The sequence below is a fragment of the Phyllobates terribilis genome, unplaced genomic scaffold, assembly GCF_046119375.1.
Source record: "Phyllobates terribilis strain yellow unplaced genomic scaffold, ASM4611937v1 Scaffold_11__3_contigs__length_659146591, whole genome shotgun sequence".
NCBI lineage: Eukaryota > Metazoa > Chordata > Amphibia > Anura > Dendrobatidae > Phyllobates > Phyllobates terribilis.
In genome coordinates, this window is record NW_027362771.1 from 534,139,780 (window position 1) to 534,157,647 (window position 17,868).

Consider the following 17,868-nt stretch of genomic DNA (forward strand, 5'->3'; position numbering starts at 1 on the left):
TACCATCCACCTGAGGTCAGTCCCAGAGTAGCACCTGGTCCACCTTCCTTGTCTCTCCTCGGATCACGGAGTCGCTGCACATCCAAGTTCGGATTTTGTGAGGTCCCTAGTTACGCCCCTCACCCCACACCACGGCACAGTGGTTCCACCACTCGTCCCGTTACAGTTGCTCTGAGCATGGTCACCTGGCAGGCCTAAATAGGGCATCCATAGACATGCCTTGCGCTAGATACTCTGACTATCAAGTCCCAGGGTTTACCTGACCTTCACTCTTTAACCCCTGTACAGTGATTTTGACTTACACAGGGACCTGGATGGAGTCTGCAGAGTAACCTTTGGCCCGTTGAGCAGTCTATTTGGAATGGTCAGATGGCCAGGTCCAAATCAGGAGGGCAGAAAAATGACAAAATTGTCGGTGAACAAACCAGAAATCAAACAGGCAAAGCAGGAGGAGAACTGCAGGATAAAACCAGGGCTAGACTGAACTATAACTGGCAACTCTCATCAGTAAGCTGTGCGTTTAAATAGGGTGTGGTGCCGTTCTTTTGGTCAAAGAAGGGAGCTGATTACTCCAGCTGGACAGCACATTCTGCCCGACTGTACAGGTCCCAGCCACCCTAGTTTGTGTGGTTGGACAAAGCCTGTGCTGCTCAGAGTTTCTGGTCCAGACGTATCCTCCATCACGAGCGCTGCCCACAGAACAGAATACAGTGGTGTCTGGTGGCAGAACTTAGCAGACGTCGCAGGAGCAGGTCCAGGAGGAGATGAGACACTTTTCCAGTAATGGTTGATATTTACTCCAGATGCCATTATATTTCATTCTAATTCCTATGAATTGTCACCTGCACCACAACCCTAATGTCTCACCTTTTGATATGTTATAAAGCAATAATTTAGATTCTGGACTTCTTGGTCAGTTTTCCTTTTCCTTTCTAGTATTTTTACAGACTGTCTGTGTTTTGCCTTCACTATCCTACATAGTTTGTAGTATGACATTATTACTTTAGTTTATGATATGTGTCGTACCCCTGTGTAGCCCCTTTTCCTCCATTTTATGTCACAAAGCTACACAATATGTGGGTATTCTTATTGTACTTTTTCATTTAAAATTTTATGTACCGTAACAATTTAAATTTGAACCTTGACTTTCCAAAAATACACATATTTATGTTTTTTTTTAAAGTGTGTTTCTTTAATATAACATTTCATATATTAATATTGTAAAGTTATCATACTGTACAGCACATTTTAATTAATGTTGTTTTTATTCATGCATCCTTAAGTGGCATAAAAACAATTTTTTTTTCATAAAAAACATAATTTACAAGTTATATACAAAATATAAAATAGTAAGAAATTATAAACTGTTATGTAATATAAAACAATAATATTAAATATAGCTTTGCACAACCATATGAACTCTTCATGGAGCTACTGATCTCTTCTCTAATGGAGAAATTAAACTTTATGAAAGTGTTTCTTAATACAACAGATTCTGTTATTTCACAGAACGCTTTTAACATATGAGCCGAGACTGCGGCTTTTCTCTATGAGCAATCCACTAAGGTGGGGGGTTTATGTAAAGTTTTCATTCAATTGTTCATCATTTTCAGGACGTTGGTGGGTGGAATTTACAAATGTCCCAAAATTCTGGACTGAACTTTTGGTATATACAGATTAAAAGAATTGATTACAATATGTACACGGTACATATACACAAGATGTTGGATTGCAAATTATAAATTTGGGTTCATTATGAAATCTCGCAGGAAGGTTTGATTGTTCTCCGGCATTAATTGCACTTGCTGCCTCTCCTGCTGAGATGTGCTGATATAGTAGCCAGGGAAGGCGGCTGATTCAAAGGAGTTGTACCTACTGCTGCTCATCTTTTTATAGAAGATGAAGGGTAACAAGTCATCGTTCTGTTTTTGTTTAATGTCGTCCACTTCCTAAAGGAAAGACACAAAAGAGAAACTTAGGAGATTCCAGGAATAAAAACATTCACCAAACATCTAAAAAATGTAATTGAAGGAATCCATAAAGAGAATCCAGATAACAACCCAGAAAGTCTAAAGCCCGCCATACACATCAGAAGGTTCGAACGATCATTCGTCTATACACAGGAGTGCTCGTTCGGTTAAGCGCTCCTGTATTCTCTATGAGAGTGCCACCACCAGACATGACTGGCGGCAACTTATTTCTGTGTGAAGGAAAGGATCAGCAGTTCAGATTCAGACATGCCGGATTCTTAACTTCCCCGGCAATCAATTGTCTAAGGCTCCCGTACACATTAGAGTGTTGACCAAACCTATTGCTATCGACAGAATAGGCTAATGTGTATGGGGAGGCTTAACAACTTTGGTATTCTTTCTTAGACCAAAGCAGACATAACCAAACCTCCAACTTAAGAAGAGTCAGACCTCCAGTCTATACTAAGCGGGGAAATCATCAAGACTGGCATTTTGCATAACAGTCTTGAACCTAAAGCTGGCTGGAGTAAAATGTGCCAAATTTATTAAGATGTATATTTTTGGGGCTGCCCATGCGCTATAAAATAAGATCTTTGCCAATCCTAATCTACTGTTGAATTCCGCTACAATGTACGCTAATTTATCTCATCCATTAAAATTGTGCAGTGATAGGTCATGATGCCTTTGTAAAGAGGTTTCAGGTCTGGTGCCAAAGAGCAAAATGCCACCAAAGATCAAGTGTGACAAATTTTGCAAATTTGGACACAATTTTTGTGCCCCCTAAGTGTCCAGTTTTTGGCTTCAGCATATGTGATACATAGTTTAATGCAGGGTTATTCCCAAAAACAAATGTTGTCACCTATACATAAGATAGGTAATCATGTATTGATCATTGTGGTTCTGACCACTTGGACCTCCACCAGTTTTAAGAACAGGACTCTGAAATGCCCCATTATAATGGAGCCATGACCAGGGGTGACTGGATTTTCCCATAGGTAATGAATTGAGTGATGTACTGACCTTTAGGCTGAGGACTGGATCTGTCATCCCCTCTTCGGGAGTGCAACACAAATAATGTTTGCGTCCTGCAATACCCAATGTGACTGGACGCTTCTCCTCTATATCAGGTTTTGCTGAAAAGTAGGTGCCCACATTTATTTTTGCTGCAAGAGAAGCCAAAGTGTTAATATCACACAATATTTTAGGAGCAAATGTCTTGTGAGATACAGTTATTAATTCTATATTCTAAAAGGAATGTAAGTAAAGTCTTACCTTCTTGCTGTATGTTCTGCCCTTGCAAAAACAAGGCCACAAGACGGGCATTGCCTTGGAATTCTTGCATAGTTAAGCATTTCTGTTTTTGGTCACGAATAACGTGCACTGTCGTTTTATTGTACAGAAATTGAGTGCTGGCTGCTTCTTCCGTTTCGATGGAATTGCAAGTGATGTCTTCTGTTATATAAAATAACATTGAATAAATACATTTTTTCATTTGATCAGTAACTCACACAAGGATATGTAGACGACCTCTCTCTCCGATAAGAGTAACAACTTGGTAGTGGAGAAAATGCAACATGTTTGATGTAATGATTGTGAACTAAATATGAAGTAATTGTTAATATCTTATATACTTATTTAACGTATTCTATATTAAAAAACTAAAATGTAAAAAATCATTTAAACTATTACATAGGGTGCACTGAATAAGGGTTTAATCTATTGGCAATATGTAATTTTTAGGAATATGATTATTTCTGTTCTACCTGAATAAGACGCTTATCTATATTAAAGGGGACCTGTCATTTGCCATAAATATGTATTTTTTTATCTGGTATAATTCCTGCTGTTCTCCTGAATCCAGTGATGATTCTCTCTTGTTTCTGCGCCGGATTCAGGGGAAAAGTGACATTTACACTAAGCTAAAAACAATGACATATTATAGGTAAGGTCATTTTTGAATAATTGAGTATGATCTTACCATGTACAAGGATGTGATTCAGCAGGTCATCATCATCGAAAAAGCTCAACTTATCAGTTCCTTTTAGTCCTTTCAGCTTTTCCACAACTACCACAAGCATTACGACTTTCTTGAAGCTGTTCATTGGTTTTTCCGGCTTTCTTATCTCAGGCTTTATTTTAGGAAGATAAGTTGACCAACATTCCTCATGGTGTTTCCATTGTAGATGCTTCTTATTAGTCTGTAGAAGAAAAATTACAGGTTTGTTATTGGGATGGTCCTTAAAGACCCACTGTCTTATTATCACACTCGTAGATGCACTTTTAGCTCTTGTACTTTCGACACTGAAAAATTTATGATAAAAGCATTAATATCGTCTATCGAAAAGAGTATAGATGATATTATGGTTATGGGATGTGTCTAAACATTCATTTATCTAAAAAAAAAAGTGCATGAACATATGCATATTACAATGGGGGACATATTCAGAACTTAGTGCATGAGAAAATTGGAGCGGTTGTCCATAGCAGCCAATCAGATTGCTGATTTTATTTTCCAAAGGGAAATTAAAATATGAGAGCTCCAATCTGATAAATTGCCCTAAGTATCTGTTCCATTTTTTCCCATGCACTAGTTTTGATATATTTCTACTAATAGGTTATCATTATACACCAAGTTTTAAAATTTAAAGAGGTTGGCCACACCCGACACCCCCGCAGATCAGCTTTTATCGGTAGCTCAGAAGTTCTCGGATGCAGCCAAAACACAGGAGCTCTGTCAAAAGTACAGTGGACGTGGCTGGGTACTGCAGATTCACCCCCATGTTTAGGAATTAAAGAAGTTGGCTACTACTGATTTATTGATTACCTATTTTTAGGATAGGCTATCAATATATGATCGGTGGGGATGCCACATCCGGCACCTGCGCCAATCAACTATTACCGATGGCCGGAAGTTCTCGAATGCTGCAGGAACACAGCAGTTCCGTCAAAACTATAGTGACTACAGCCGTATACTCCAGGTCCACCGCCTAATCTTCTGAAAAAGGTTTGGATCTGCAGTACCTGACCACGGTCAGTATAGAAGTCGCAGAGCTGCAATGTTCAGGCAGCATCCGAGAACTTCCAGCCGGTATCAGTAACAGCTGATCGACGAAGGCGCCGGATGTCGCACTCCCATCGATCAGTTATTGATAGCCTATCCTGAAATAAGTCATGAATAAATAAGCAGGTGCCAAACCCTAAAGTCATACAAAATTGCTACAAAAATACAAAATCCCCTTTTTAGAATCGACTTTTCGTTTCGAACACTTTATACTAAGTAATAAAAAAAAATAATCATTTAGCTAAAATATAAAATCAGATGTCATTTACCTTCATTTTAATGGATATTTCATCAGAGTAAAAGTCTTCCACATGCTCACTACAACGAAAAGAAAAGGAATTCAGGAGATAAGGCAATAAAACAATGTCACGTAAGTCCTAATTATTCTATAGACCGAAGCCCCTAAAAATCCTTTGGTACTCGGCTAATATATCTCTATGTAACATGTATGTTAGATATAAGATCTTTTACTTCTTTTCATCCCGTACAAATTACGGACTTCATATTATTATTATTTTTTTTATGTTTTTCTTTTCTTTTTTTATTATATAAAGAATTTGTGGTATGTTACATCCTGGTGATATTCTCTCCTATAATTACACTGAGCGCTCTGCAGAAACGTGCAGCCACTGCGGATATCCTAATACAAGCCCCGACCTTCTATAGGTAGAGGACTAGAAATGATTACCTGTACTCCATTGAAATGTCATTCAATTCTGGAACTTCTGCCATTATGTCTGTAGGGATAAAATATGAGATATAAATATGCAGGGAATAAATCCAGAGCTGCACAGATATGTCTAGATAATACATAAAACAAGAGAAAATCATAAAATACCTTAAATAAAAGCTGTAGAAGAATAAAAGTGCTAGCGATGTCCTGATCCGGGGCAGTGCGGTGTTATCTGGGTGCTCGCAGCTGCTTTTATACACAAGCCACTCTTCAGGATCTTACGCAATACGGGTTTTTTTTTTTCCCCGGCTTCCTCTTTTTTTTTTTGTCGGCTTGCTATTTATTCTTCGCCCTTGTATTTATGAAGCTGGATTTTCAAGATTTCACATGTACAAATTATTTCAATACGCCAGTGGGGTTTCCTCAGTTTCCGGATCATACTATTCACAATAAAGCAGGCACAGGTAGAATATAAAAAAATATAATAATAATACAAAATATTGAAATACTCACATTGATCCCCAGGAGCTCCTGTTCACTTACTCGATCTCTGCTGGTCTTTACTTCCAAGCTTCAGCTTGGGCTTGTTCACACTATTTGCAGCATTTTTACAGTGATTTTTTTTTTATGCCTTAAAAAAGCTCTGTGTTTTACATTGCCAGGAAAATGAATGAGGTTTCTGAAGTCTTAAGCACGTGCTGCTGTTTTTTTTCCCCTGCATATTTTAACCATCAATGTAGTTTTTTTTAATTATGCATCATGTCGATTCTTTCAGCTGTTTTGAAACATTTTTCACCCATTCAAATGAATGTCTAAAAAACACGAGTAAAAATGTATCAAAAATGCATAAAATATGTGCACATTGTGTGTGCATTTATTCTGTGTTTTTGGTGCAGAAATATCCACTGCAAAAGATGGATAATTGGAGGGGGCGTGCAGGCTGGACATATGGGGGCCTGTATAGGGGTGGGGCTGGACACATGAAGGGGGGAGCAGGCTGGACACATGGGGGCAGGAGAGATATATGGGGGGGCAGGCTGGATATATGAGGGAGAGCAGGCTGGACACATGAACGGGGAGCAGGCTGGACACATGGGGGCCTGGATGGGAATATGGGGGGCCAGGCTGGACACATGGGGGCCTGGATTGATATATGGGGGGGGCAGGCTGGACAAATAGGGGCCTGGATTGATATAGGGGGGAGCAGGCTGGACACATGGAGACCTGGATGGATATATAGGGAGCCAGGATGGATATGTGGGGGGGCAGGCTGGACACATGGGGAGCAGGATGGATATATAGGGGGCAGGCTAGATATATGGGGGGGCAGGCTGGATACATGGGGCCAGGATAGATATATGGGGGGGCAGGAAAGATATATGAGGGGGTGTCAGCGGGACACATGGGGGCCAGGATGGATATATCAGGGGGCAGGATGGACACATGGGGGCCAGGATGGATATATGGAGTGGCCAGGCTGGACAAGGGACACATGGAGGCCAGGCTGGACAAGGAACACATGGGGACCAGGTGGGACAAGGGACACATGGGGGCCAGGAGGTGGGACAAGGGACACATGGGGGCCAGACGGCGGGACAAGGGACACATGGGGGCCAGGTGGCGGGACAAGGGATACATGGGGGCCAGGCGGGACAAGGAACTTTTTGGGGGCCAGATTGAGGAGCATACATTATTAGTTCATAGTGGCAAGTGGAGAACATTATTACTTTTGTAATATACTTTACTTTTTAGAAAACTGTTTTCAATGGGGGAGAGGGGGCAAAAGGGGGGTCCTGTTACCGTGCAGGGCGACATTATGCCACTTTTTTCTTCAACTGGTGTAATGTAGAAGTCGGGGGGAAAAAGTGTGGAATATGCTCTAGAAGAGATCAGTTATTGATAACTGTGTGTTATTTTCTGCAGAGATGAGTCCTGGCTGGAAGAAGTGATGGTGGTCTGTGCCAGATGAAGAAGAAAAGTGAAGAGGAAGGACTTCACCTAGAGACGTCTCTGGTGAGTCAGTGTATTACATGTAAACTTACGCTATACATTATATAGTATATACAGAGCTCTAGTATATGTCACTGGTGACCACTGTATTACCTATACACTATATACAGAGCTCCTGTGTATAATGTCACTGGTGATCCCTGTATTACCTGTACACACTATATACAGGGCTCTGGTGTATGACATCACTGGTGGTAATAACAGTGTTGTTAGTATTTTGGATTGTATTCATGATCAGTATTGTAGTATTTGGTCACTACGTGGTGGTAATATGTAATCTGGTCATGGTGTGGTGGTATTTGTGCCTTGCATGTGGTATTATTCGGTCACTATGTGGTGGTAATATGTGATCTAGTCACGGTGTGGCGGTATTTGTCACTTTTGTATGTGGTATTACTGGCTTTGGTATAGTGGATTGTGTTGTGTATGGCGGTCATTTGTTCTCGCTGATATTAACTAGGAGAAGATTTTTTCCATTAGACCACAGCCCCACTATCAGTGTTTGGTCAGTATTTTTTCTCAGGAGTGGGAGCCAAAACCAGGAGTGGGTGATAAATGCAGAATTAGTGACTTGTTTCTATTATACATTTTCTCTGATTGTTCCTCACTTGGTTTTGGCTCCCACTTCTGAGAAAAAATACTGACCAAATACTGATAGTGGGGCCGTGGCCTTAGGGATTAAATACTTGGAACACAGCGGCAGAGGTGCACTTAGAGGGGTTCTCCGGTGAAAACAAGTAATCACCTCTTCACAGGATCAGTGATAAGTTATTGATTGGTGGGGGTCTGCTGGGACCCAATCGGCAGAATGTGTGAAGCTTCTATCCCCATTAGACTGGAGCTCATGTGCGACTTGACCACTGATCCATTCATTCCCTTTTTTTTTTAGAAGCCGCCAAGAGAATGAATGAGGCTGCGGTCAGACGTCCCACCTGCAGCTCCATTTTAAAATGGGGATAAAACTTCCCCATTCTTCCAATCAGTGCATTTTCCAATGGTCGAACCCAAACAATCAATAAGTTATCACTGAACCTGAGAATACGGCCGTCTGTGTACCCCCATACTGCTAGACTGGGTTACACTACAGGTCCCACACCCCTTAGTTTCTGTGGCTGGGCAAAGCCTGCACCTCCAGAGCTTCTGGTCACAATTTATCCTCCATCACCAGCGCCACCCACAGAATGAGTATGGCGGCGCGTGGTGACAGAAGCAGATGTCGCAGGAGCAGGTCTAGGAGGAGACACCATTCCAGTAATAGTTGGAATTATTTCCAGATGTCATTATATTTCATCTTTCACTGAGTGGGGCTCCTTCTCCTGTGGTATGTGTCCGGCCTGCAAGTATATTTTCCAATTCAGGAAGTGATAAGATATTCTGGATTGTTCATCACATTACTTGTGATACCGAGGCATTTGTATATTATGCCACCTGCCTTTGTGGCTTGATTTACTTAAGAATGACTACAAGATCCCTTAAGCTTTGTGTCCAGGAACATGTGAGGGACATTAAAAATGCAACTAACAGCCAAAATTAAAAAAAAATAAAAACTGTTCCTAAACATTATCAAGATTGTCACAACTGCAACCCAAAATGTTTTTATGTGTGTGGTATTGATCATGTCTATGTGGGCATTAGGGGTGATCAGGGGTGGATTAAGAGTAGCAAGGGCCCCGGGCAGTTTAGAAGGCGCGCCCTCCCCCCCCACACACACACCTGATGTATCACGTGACATGTCACATGATCCCCTGTGATAGATCATGTGATAGTTTACGTGAAATTAATTTGGCACAATATTAATTATAATATTTTTTTATAGGCTGTGTGCCCACTATGTGTTTTTTAAGCGTTTCCGCAGCGGCAATTCCGCTGCAGAAACACTTAAAAAACGCTTAGTAGAAGGTCTGCCATGTTCCCCAATGATAATCCACATGTGCTGTGCACATGCTGCGGAAATTTCCGCTGCGGATTATCATTGCGGAAAAATACACAGCACTACCAATTATTTTGCGGAAGCGCGGCATTTTCACCGCCATTGACTTGCATTAGAACGCATGGAATCCGCATCACTGCATCTGTACATGCGGAATCCATGCATTTCAATGTGCGGATGGTACCCGGGTCTGGAGAGGAGGAGACTCTCCTCCGGACCCGGGTACCATAGAACCTGTAAAAAAAGAATAAAATAAAAAATAAATATTATACTTACCTTCTGATGGCCCCCGGTGTCTTTTTCCGATGCGTCCTGGCTTGCTGGCAGCTCGCGATGGTCTGAAAAGGATCTGCCATGACGTCATTTAGTCATGTGACGGGTCACGCGACCGCTGACGTTGGCAGGCCATCAGAAGGTAAGTATATATTTTTTATTTTTTACCATTCTTTTACGGTCACACTATATAAATCCATGCTGGTTGCATGGATTTATATAGTGTAACCAAGTTGTCAAGCACTTTCCAAGTGATGCTAAAATTGCTTGGAAAGCGCTTGTCAACCCGCATGCGGAAATGCAAGTGAAGAACGCTTCACATCCGCATGTCCCTGGCAGGAAAACGCATGTACAATCCGCATGTACAATCCGCATGCGTTTTTTCTGCCAGGGAGATGCAGAAACGCTCAAAAAAAATCCGGAGCATTTCTGCATCGTGGGCACATAGCCTTACATTAATTGTATGACTCAATATTGAGCACACTTAGCCATCTATATACGGCGGGAGGCCGCACGGTGCCATCTATACACAGCGGGAGGCCGCACAGTGCCATCTATACACAGCGGGAGGCCGCACGTAGCCATCTATACACAACGGGAGGCCGCACGTAGCCATCTATACACAGCGGGAGGCCGCACGGCGCCATCTATACACAGCGGGAGGCCGCACGGCGCCCCCCCAGAGACAGCAGGAGGCCGCACGGCGCCATCTATACTCAGCCTGAGGCCGCATGTAGCCATCTATACACAGCAGGAGGCCGCACGGCGCCATCTATACACAGCGGGAAACCGTACGGCCCCCCCAGAGACAGCAGGAGGCCGCATGGCGCCATCTATACTCAGCCTGAGTCCGCACGTAGCCATCTATACACAGCAGGAGGCCGCACGGCGCCATCTATACACAGCGGGAGGCCGCACGGCGCCCCCCCCAGAGACAGCAGGAGGCTGCATGGCACCATCTATACTCAGCAGGAGGCCGCACGGCGCCATCTATACACAGCAGGAGGCCGCACGGCGCGCCCCCTCAGAGACAGCAGGAGGCCGCACGGCGCCCCCCAGAGACAGCAGGAGGCCGCACGGCGCCATCTATACTCAGCAGGAGGCCGCACGTAGCCATCTATACACAGCAGGAGGCCGCACGGCGCCATCTATACACAGCAGGAGGCCGCACGGCGCCATCTATACTCAGCAGGAGGCCACACGGCGCCATCTATACTCAGCAGGAGGCCGCACGGCACCATCTATACACAGCAGGAGGCCGCACGGCGCCATCTATACACAGCAGGAGGCCGCACGGCGCCATCTATACACAGCAGGAGGCCGCACGGCACCATCTATACACAGCAGAAGGCTGCACGGCGCCATCTATACACAGCAGGGGGCCGCACGGCGCCATCTATACACAGCAGGGGGCCGCACGGCGCCATCTATACACAGCAGGGGGCCGCACGGCGCCATCTATACACAGCAGGGAGCCGCACGGCGCCATCTATACACAGCAGGGGGCCGCACGGCGCCATCTATACACAGCAGGGGGCGCACGGCGCCATCTATACACAGCAGGGGCCGCACGGCGCCATCTATACACAGCAGGGGGCCGCACGGCGCCATCTATACACAGCAGGGGGCCGCACAGCGCCATCTATACACAGCAGGGGGCCGCACGGCGCCATCTATACCCAGCGGGAGGCCGCACGGCGCCAACTATACTCAGCAGGAGGCCACACGCAGTCACGCATGCAGTCACGCACACACACAAACATATACAGACATATACATACACGCATAAACACATTTGAAACACAAAAATACATCTAAACAGACATCACACAGTGATATCTGCCTACACACACACACATACACACACACACACACACACACCACATACATATACATAGACACACACACACATACACACTCCCCATCCCCCGTCTCCATTCCTCCTGCCTGCTCTGACTTCTCCATTGCAGCAGTGCAGGCCGGGCGCGCATTGCGTGACGTCACAGCTAGGAGACACGGCCACGCACAGGGCCGTGTCTCCTAGCAGTGACGCGGCCGGGCCAGCACAGGGAAGTTAACTGCTGCAGTGCTGGCCCGGCCGATGAAGAAGTAGCGGCGGCCCCTGCTGGGGGAGCGGTCTGGGGCCCCCCCTCCCGCCACTGCTACCGGTGTGTACCGCGGCGGCCCGCACATATAATGAGGGCAATCCGGCATTAGACACCCCGCCCGGAGCCGCGGGCCCTCTGCAGGCTCGGGGCCCCGGGCGGTAGCCCGGATTGCCCTCATTATAATCCGCCTATGGGGGTGATCAAAAGGAGTCTGACTCCTCCTGGTGACGCGATATGTATGCTTGTTGCAAAGGTGATGTGTGTGATAATGTTCGTTGTCCTGCCCATCATGCTCGGCGTGTCATGCATCATGCCAAGGTGTGCCCTGATCATGTAAATATTTCCCACATTTTAAATCAACCAAAACTCCTGACGAAGCCCAATGTTGGTGAAACGCGCGTTGAGGTGATTCTGCGTCTCTTATCCTCCATTGTGTTTTCTGCTGGCATACCATGTCTCTAGGCATATATACTATTTATGTACTATTATGTGGGTCCTCTGTTATTTTGGATATCCCTTAGGCTTATATTGCTATGGGACCTATCCTTACCATATTATTTTGGGGTAATATTTGAGGACTTCATGCATTTATATTGAACATACAGCTAGGTATTTAGTCTAAATTTTGGACTTATTTCTTGCTAGTGTTATTCCGTATCTGGCTTATTTCTATGTTTCTTACATGATTCATATGTATTTGATCATTACAAAAGAGAGTAGGGGGTTCTTTTTTTGCCTTTAATTACATCAGTGATTTTGGGTCCATTTTTATGGATCATTATTACCATCTATATTTTCTGATGTTTATCTTTTAGTCTGATCTTTCCCTACTACTGTGTATTTATCTTTTGAATATATTCATGAATTAAATGTATCTATTCATACGCTTTATACTTGTTTGCTCCTATTTTTTCTTTTTTTCTATTGAGTACATTACTTGTATACTTGTATTGTTGTCATTGTCCCAATTAGAAAAGTACTTTGCTTCTATACACAAATTCATTTTTTTTAAAGTGTGTTTCTTTAATATAACTTTCCATATATTCACCTTGTAAAGTTATCATACTGTACAGCACATTTTAATTAATGTTGTTTTTATTCATGCATCTTGAAATGGCATAAAAACAGCATTTTTTCTTAAAAAAACATAATTTACAAGTTATATACAAAATAGTAAGAAATTATAAACTGTTATTTAAAATAAAACAATAATATTAAATATAGCTTTACACAACCTATGAACTCTTCATGGAGCTACTGATTTCTTCTCTGACTGAGAAATTAAACTTTATGAAAGTGTTTGTTAATACAACAGATTCTGTTATTTCACAGAACGCTTTTTACATATGAGCCGAGACTGCGGCTTTTCTCTATGAGCAATCCACTAAGGTGGGGGGTTTATGTAAAGTTTTCATTCAATCGTTCATCGTTTTCAGGACGTTGGTGGGTGGAATTTACAAATGTCCCAAAATTCTGGACTGAACTTTTGGTATATACAGATTGAAAGAATGGATTAAAATATGTACACGGTACATATACACAAGATGTTGGATTGCAAATTATAAATTTGGGTTCATTATGAAATCTCGCAGGAAGGTTTGATTGTTCTCCGGCATTAATTGCACTTGCTGCCTCTCCTGCTGAGATGTGCTGATATAGTAGCCAGGGAAGGCGGCTGATTCAAAGGAGTTGTACGTACTGCTGCTCATCTTTTTATAGAAGATGAAGGGTAACAAGTCATCGTTCTGTTTTTGTTTAATGTCGTCCACTTCCTAAAGGAAAGACACAAAAGAGAAACTTAGGAGATTTCAGGAATAAAAACATTCACCAAACATCTAAAAAATGTAATTGAAGGAATCCATAAAGAGAATCCAGATAACAACGCAGAAAGTCTAAAGCCCGCCATACACATCAGAAGGTTCGAACGATCATTCGTCTATACACAGGAGTGCTCGTTCGGTTAAGCGCTCCTGTATTGTCTATGAGAGTGCCACCACCAGACATGACTGGCGGCAACTTATTTCTGTGAGAAGAAAAGGATCAGCCTTTCGGATTCAGACATGCCGGATTCTTAACTTCCCCGACAATCAATTGTCTAAGGCTCCTGTACACATTAGAGTGTTGACCAAACATTTTGCTATCGACAGAATAGGCTAATGTGTATGGGGAGGCTTAACAACTTTGGTATTCTTTCTTAGACCAAAGCAGACATAACCAAACCTCCAACTTAAGAAGAGTCAGACCTCCAGTCTATACTAAGCGGGGAAATCATCAAGACTGGCATTTTGCATAACAGTCTTGAACCTAAAGCTGGCTGGAGTAAAATGTGCCAAATTTATTAAGATGTATATTTTTGGGGCTGCCCATGCGCTATAAAATAAGATCTTTGCCAATCCTAATCTACTGTTGAATTCCGCTACAATGTACGCTAATTTATCTCATCCATTAAAATTGTGCAGTGATAGGTCATGATGCCTTTGTAAAGAGGTTTCAGGTCTGGTGCCAAAGAGCAAAATGCCACCAAAGATCAAGTGTGACAAATTTTGCAAATTTGGACATAATTTTTGTGCCCCCTAAGTGTCCAGTTTTTGGCTTCAGAATATGTGATACATAGTTTAATACAGGGTTATTCCCAAAAACAAATGTTGTCACCTATACATAAGATAGGTAATCATGTATTGCTCATTGTGGTTCTGACCACTAGGACCTCCACCAATCCCAAGAACAGGATTCTGAAATGCCCCATTATAATGGAGCCATGACCAGGCATGACTGGAATTTCCCATAGACAATACATGGAGTTATGTACTGACCTTTAGTTTCAGGACTGGATCTGTCATCCCCTCTTCGGGAGTGCAACACAAATAAAGTTTGCGTCCAGCAATACCCAATGTGACTGGACGCTTCTCTATATCAGGTTTTGTTGAAAGGTAGGTGCCCACATTTATTTTAGCTGCAAGAGAAGCCAAAGTGTTAATATCACACAATATTTTAGACGCAAAGGTCTTGAAAAATATTATTTTTTTAGATTATAGATTAAAGTAAAGTCTTACCTTCTTGCTGAATGTTCTGCCCTTGCAAAAACAAGGCCACAAGACGGGCATTGCCTTGGAATTCTTGCATAGTTAAGCATTTCTGTCTGTTGTCACGAATAACGTGCACTGTCGTTGCATTGTACAGAAATTGCGTTCTGACTGCTTTTTGCGTTTCCACTGAATTGCAAGTGATGTCTTCTGTTATATAAAAAAAAATGAAATAAACAAGATTTTTAGTTTTATCAGTAACTCACACATGGATATATTGACGACATCTCTGTCTGATAAGAGTTACAACTTGGCAGTGGAGAAATAGCAACATATCAAAATGATTGTGAACTAATTATATAGCAATTGATGATATTGTAATTAGCACTAATTAGACTTATTTATCTTATTATATGTTAATAGACTAAAATTTTAAAAATCATTTAAACTATTACATAGGGTGCATAGAATAAGGGTTAAACCTAATGGCAATATGTCATTTTTAAGAATAAGATTATTACCGTTCTACCTTATAAAAGTGGACCTGTCATTTATCATAAATATGTATTTTTTTACCTGGTATAAATCCTGCTGTTATCCTGAATCTGGTGATGTTTCTCTCTTGTTTCTGCGCCTTTCCATTCCTGAGATATGGCCATCTCTTGCCAGTATTGCCAGTAGGTAAATTTAGTCTTGGTAACTAACTGGGCGTGGTCTCCAAAGAGTTTCTGACCACACCCACTTTGATAACAAGGCTAGATTTACATACAGGTAAGAGGGGGCTGTATCTCAGGAATGAAGAGGCGCAGGAAGAAAGGAAAAACAACGTCGGATTCAGGGGAAAAGCGACATTTACACTAAGTTAAAATAAATGACATATTATAGGTAAGTGACAGGTCCTCTTAGAATAATTGAGTATGATCTTACCATGTACAAGGATGTGATTCAGCAGGTCATCATCATCGAAAAAGCTCAACTTATCAGTTCCTTTTAGTCCTTTCAGCTTTTCCACAACTACCACAAGCATTACGACTTTCTTGAAGCTGTTCATTGGTTTTTCCGGCTTTCTTATCTCAGGCTTTATTTTAGGAAGATAAGTTGACCAACATTCCTCATGGTGTTTCCATTGTAGATGCTTCTTATTAGTCTGTAGAAGAAAAATTACAGGTTTGTTATTGGGATGGTCTTTAAAGATCCGCTGTCTTATTAGCACTCTATATAGCATAGACAAACTTTTACCTCTTGTATTGTCGACACCGGCAAAATCAAAAATTTATGATAAAAGCATAAATATCATCTATCGAAAAGAGTATAGATGATATTATGGAATGTGTCTATCCATTCATTAATCTCAATGAAATGTGCATGAACATATTGCATTCCTCTATATTACAATGGGGGACATTTTTCAGTGAAGCGTTTGTCCGTAGCAGCCAATCAAATTGCAAATTTTATTTTCAAAGGGGAAATTAAAGTATGAGAGCTCCAATCTGATTAATTGCTTTAGGTAACTGCTCCATTTTCCTTATGCTCTAGTGTTGATATATTTTTACTAATGGGTTATCAAAACACAGCAGCTCCATCAAAACTACAGTGGCTGCGGCAGGTCCTTCCCCTATTCATTTGAATAGGGTGTGGATCTGCAGTACCCCACAACGAACACTATAAAAGTGATGGCGCTGCTGTGTTCCAGAAGACTTCCTGCCGGTGCCCGTCACTGCTGATCTGCGGAGGCGCCGGATGTCGCACCCCCACCGATCACATATTGATATCCTATTCTAAGGATGGTCAATCAATAAAAATGTAGTGGCCAAACCCTTTAAGGACCTGAAGCCGTACAAAATTGCTGCAAAAAATACAAAATCCTTCGACTTTAACTTCGAACATTTTTTACTAAATAAAAATAATTTAACTAAAACATCAAACGAAATTTACCTTCATTTTGATGGATATTTCATCAGAGTAAAAGTCTTCCACATGCTCACTACAAGGAAAAGAAAAGGCATTCAGGAGATAAGGCAATAAAACAATGTCACGTAAGTCCTAATTATTCTATAGACCGAAGCCCCCCAAAATCCTTTGGTACTCGGCTAATATATCTCTATGTAACATGTATGTTAGATATAAGATCTTTTACTTCTTTTCATCCCGTACAAATTACGGACTTCATATTATTATTATTTTTTTTATGTTTTTCTTTTCTTTTTTTATTATATAAAGAATTTGTGGTATGTTACATCCTGGTGATATTCTCTCCTATAATTACACTGAGCGCTCTGCAGAAACGTGCAGCCACTGCGGATATCCTAATACAAGCCCCGACCTTCTATAGGTAGAGGAATAGAAATGATTACCTGTACTCCATTGAAATGTCATTCAATTCTGGAACTTCTGCCATTGCCAATATGTCTGTAGGGATAAAAAAATAAGATATAAATATGCAGGGAATAAATCCAGAGCTGCACAGATATGTCTAGATAATACATAAAACAAGAGAAAATCATAAAATACCTTAAATAAAAGCTGTAGAAGAATAAAAGTGCTAGCGATGTCCTGATCCGGGGCGGTGCGGTGTTATCAGGGTGCTCGCAGCTACTGATCTGTCTGCAGCCGGGCGGCTGCTTTTATGGCCACTGTTCAGGATCTTACGCAATACGGGGTTTTTTTTTCTGGCTTTTTTTCTTTTTTTTTGTCAGCTTTCTATTTATTCTTCTCCTTTGTATTTATGAAACTGGATTTTCAAGTTTATTTCAATTGTACAAACTACTTCAGTTCGCCAGTGGGGGTTTTCCTTAGTTTTGCCCATCACAATAAACCCCT

The 17,868-nt window shown here is 42.0% G+C and overlaps 2 protein-coding genes across 2 annotated transcripts; both read right to left on the bottom strand.

The window, feature by feature from the left end:
• Positions 1-1,266: 1,266 nt before the first annotated feature.
• LOC141165290 (interleukin-1 beta-like) lies at positions 1,267-6,010 on the bottom strand. Its single transcript, XM_073650884.1, has 7 exons — positions 5,870-6,010; positions 5,720-5,768; positions 5,301-5,349; positions 3,949-4,168; positions 3,243-3,422; positions 2,991-3,133; positions 1,267-1,949 (listed from the first exon to the last, which is right to left on the bottom strand). Exons 2-7 carry the CDS (start codon positions 5,761-5,763, stop codon positions 1,737-1,739), a joined length of 849 nt encoding a protein of 282 aa, XP_073506985.1. The 5' UTR covers positions 5,764-5,768; positions 5,870-6,010; the 3' UTR covers positions 1,267-1,736.
• A 7,121-nt stretch (positions 6,011-13,131) lies between these two features.
• LOC141165292 (interleukin-1 beta-like) lies at positions 13,132-17,654 on the bottom strand. The gene is made up of 7 exons (XM_073650885.1): positions 17,560-17,654; positions 17,403-17,457; positions 16,984-17,032; positions 15,976-16,195; positions 15,079-15,258; positions 14,839-14,978; positions 13,132-13,797 (listed from the first exon to the last, which is right to left on the bottom strand). Exons 2-7 carry the CDS (start codon positions 17,444-17,446, stop codon positions 13,585-13,587), a joined length of 846 nt encoding a protein of 281 aa, XP_073506986.1. The 5' UTR covers positions 17,447-17,457; positions 17,560-17,654; the 3' UTR covers positions 13,132-13,584.
• Between the last annotated feature and the right edge of the window lie 214 nt (positions 17,655-17,868).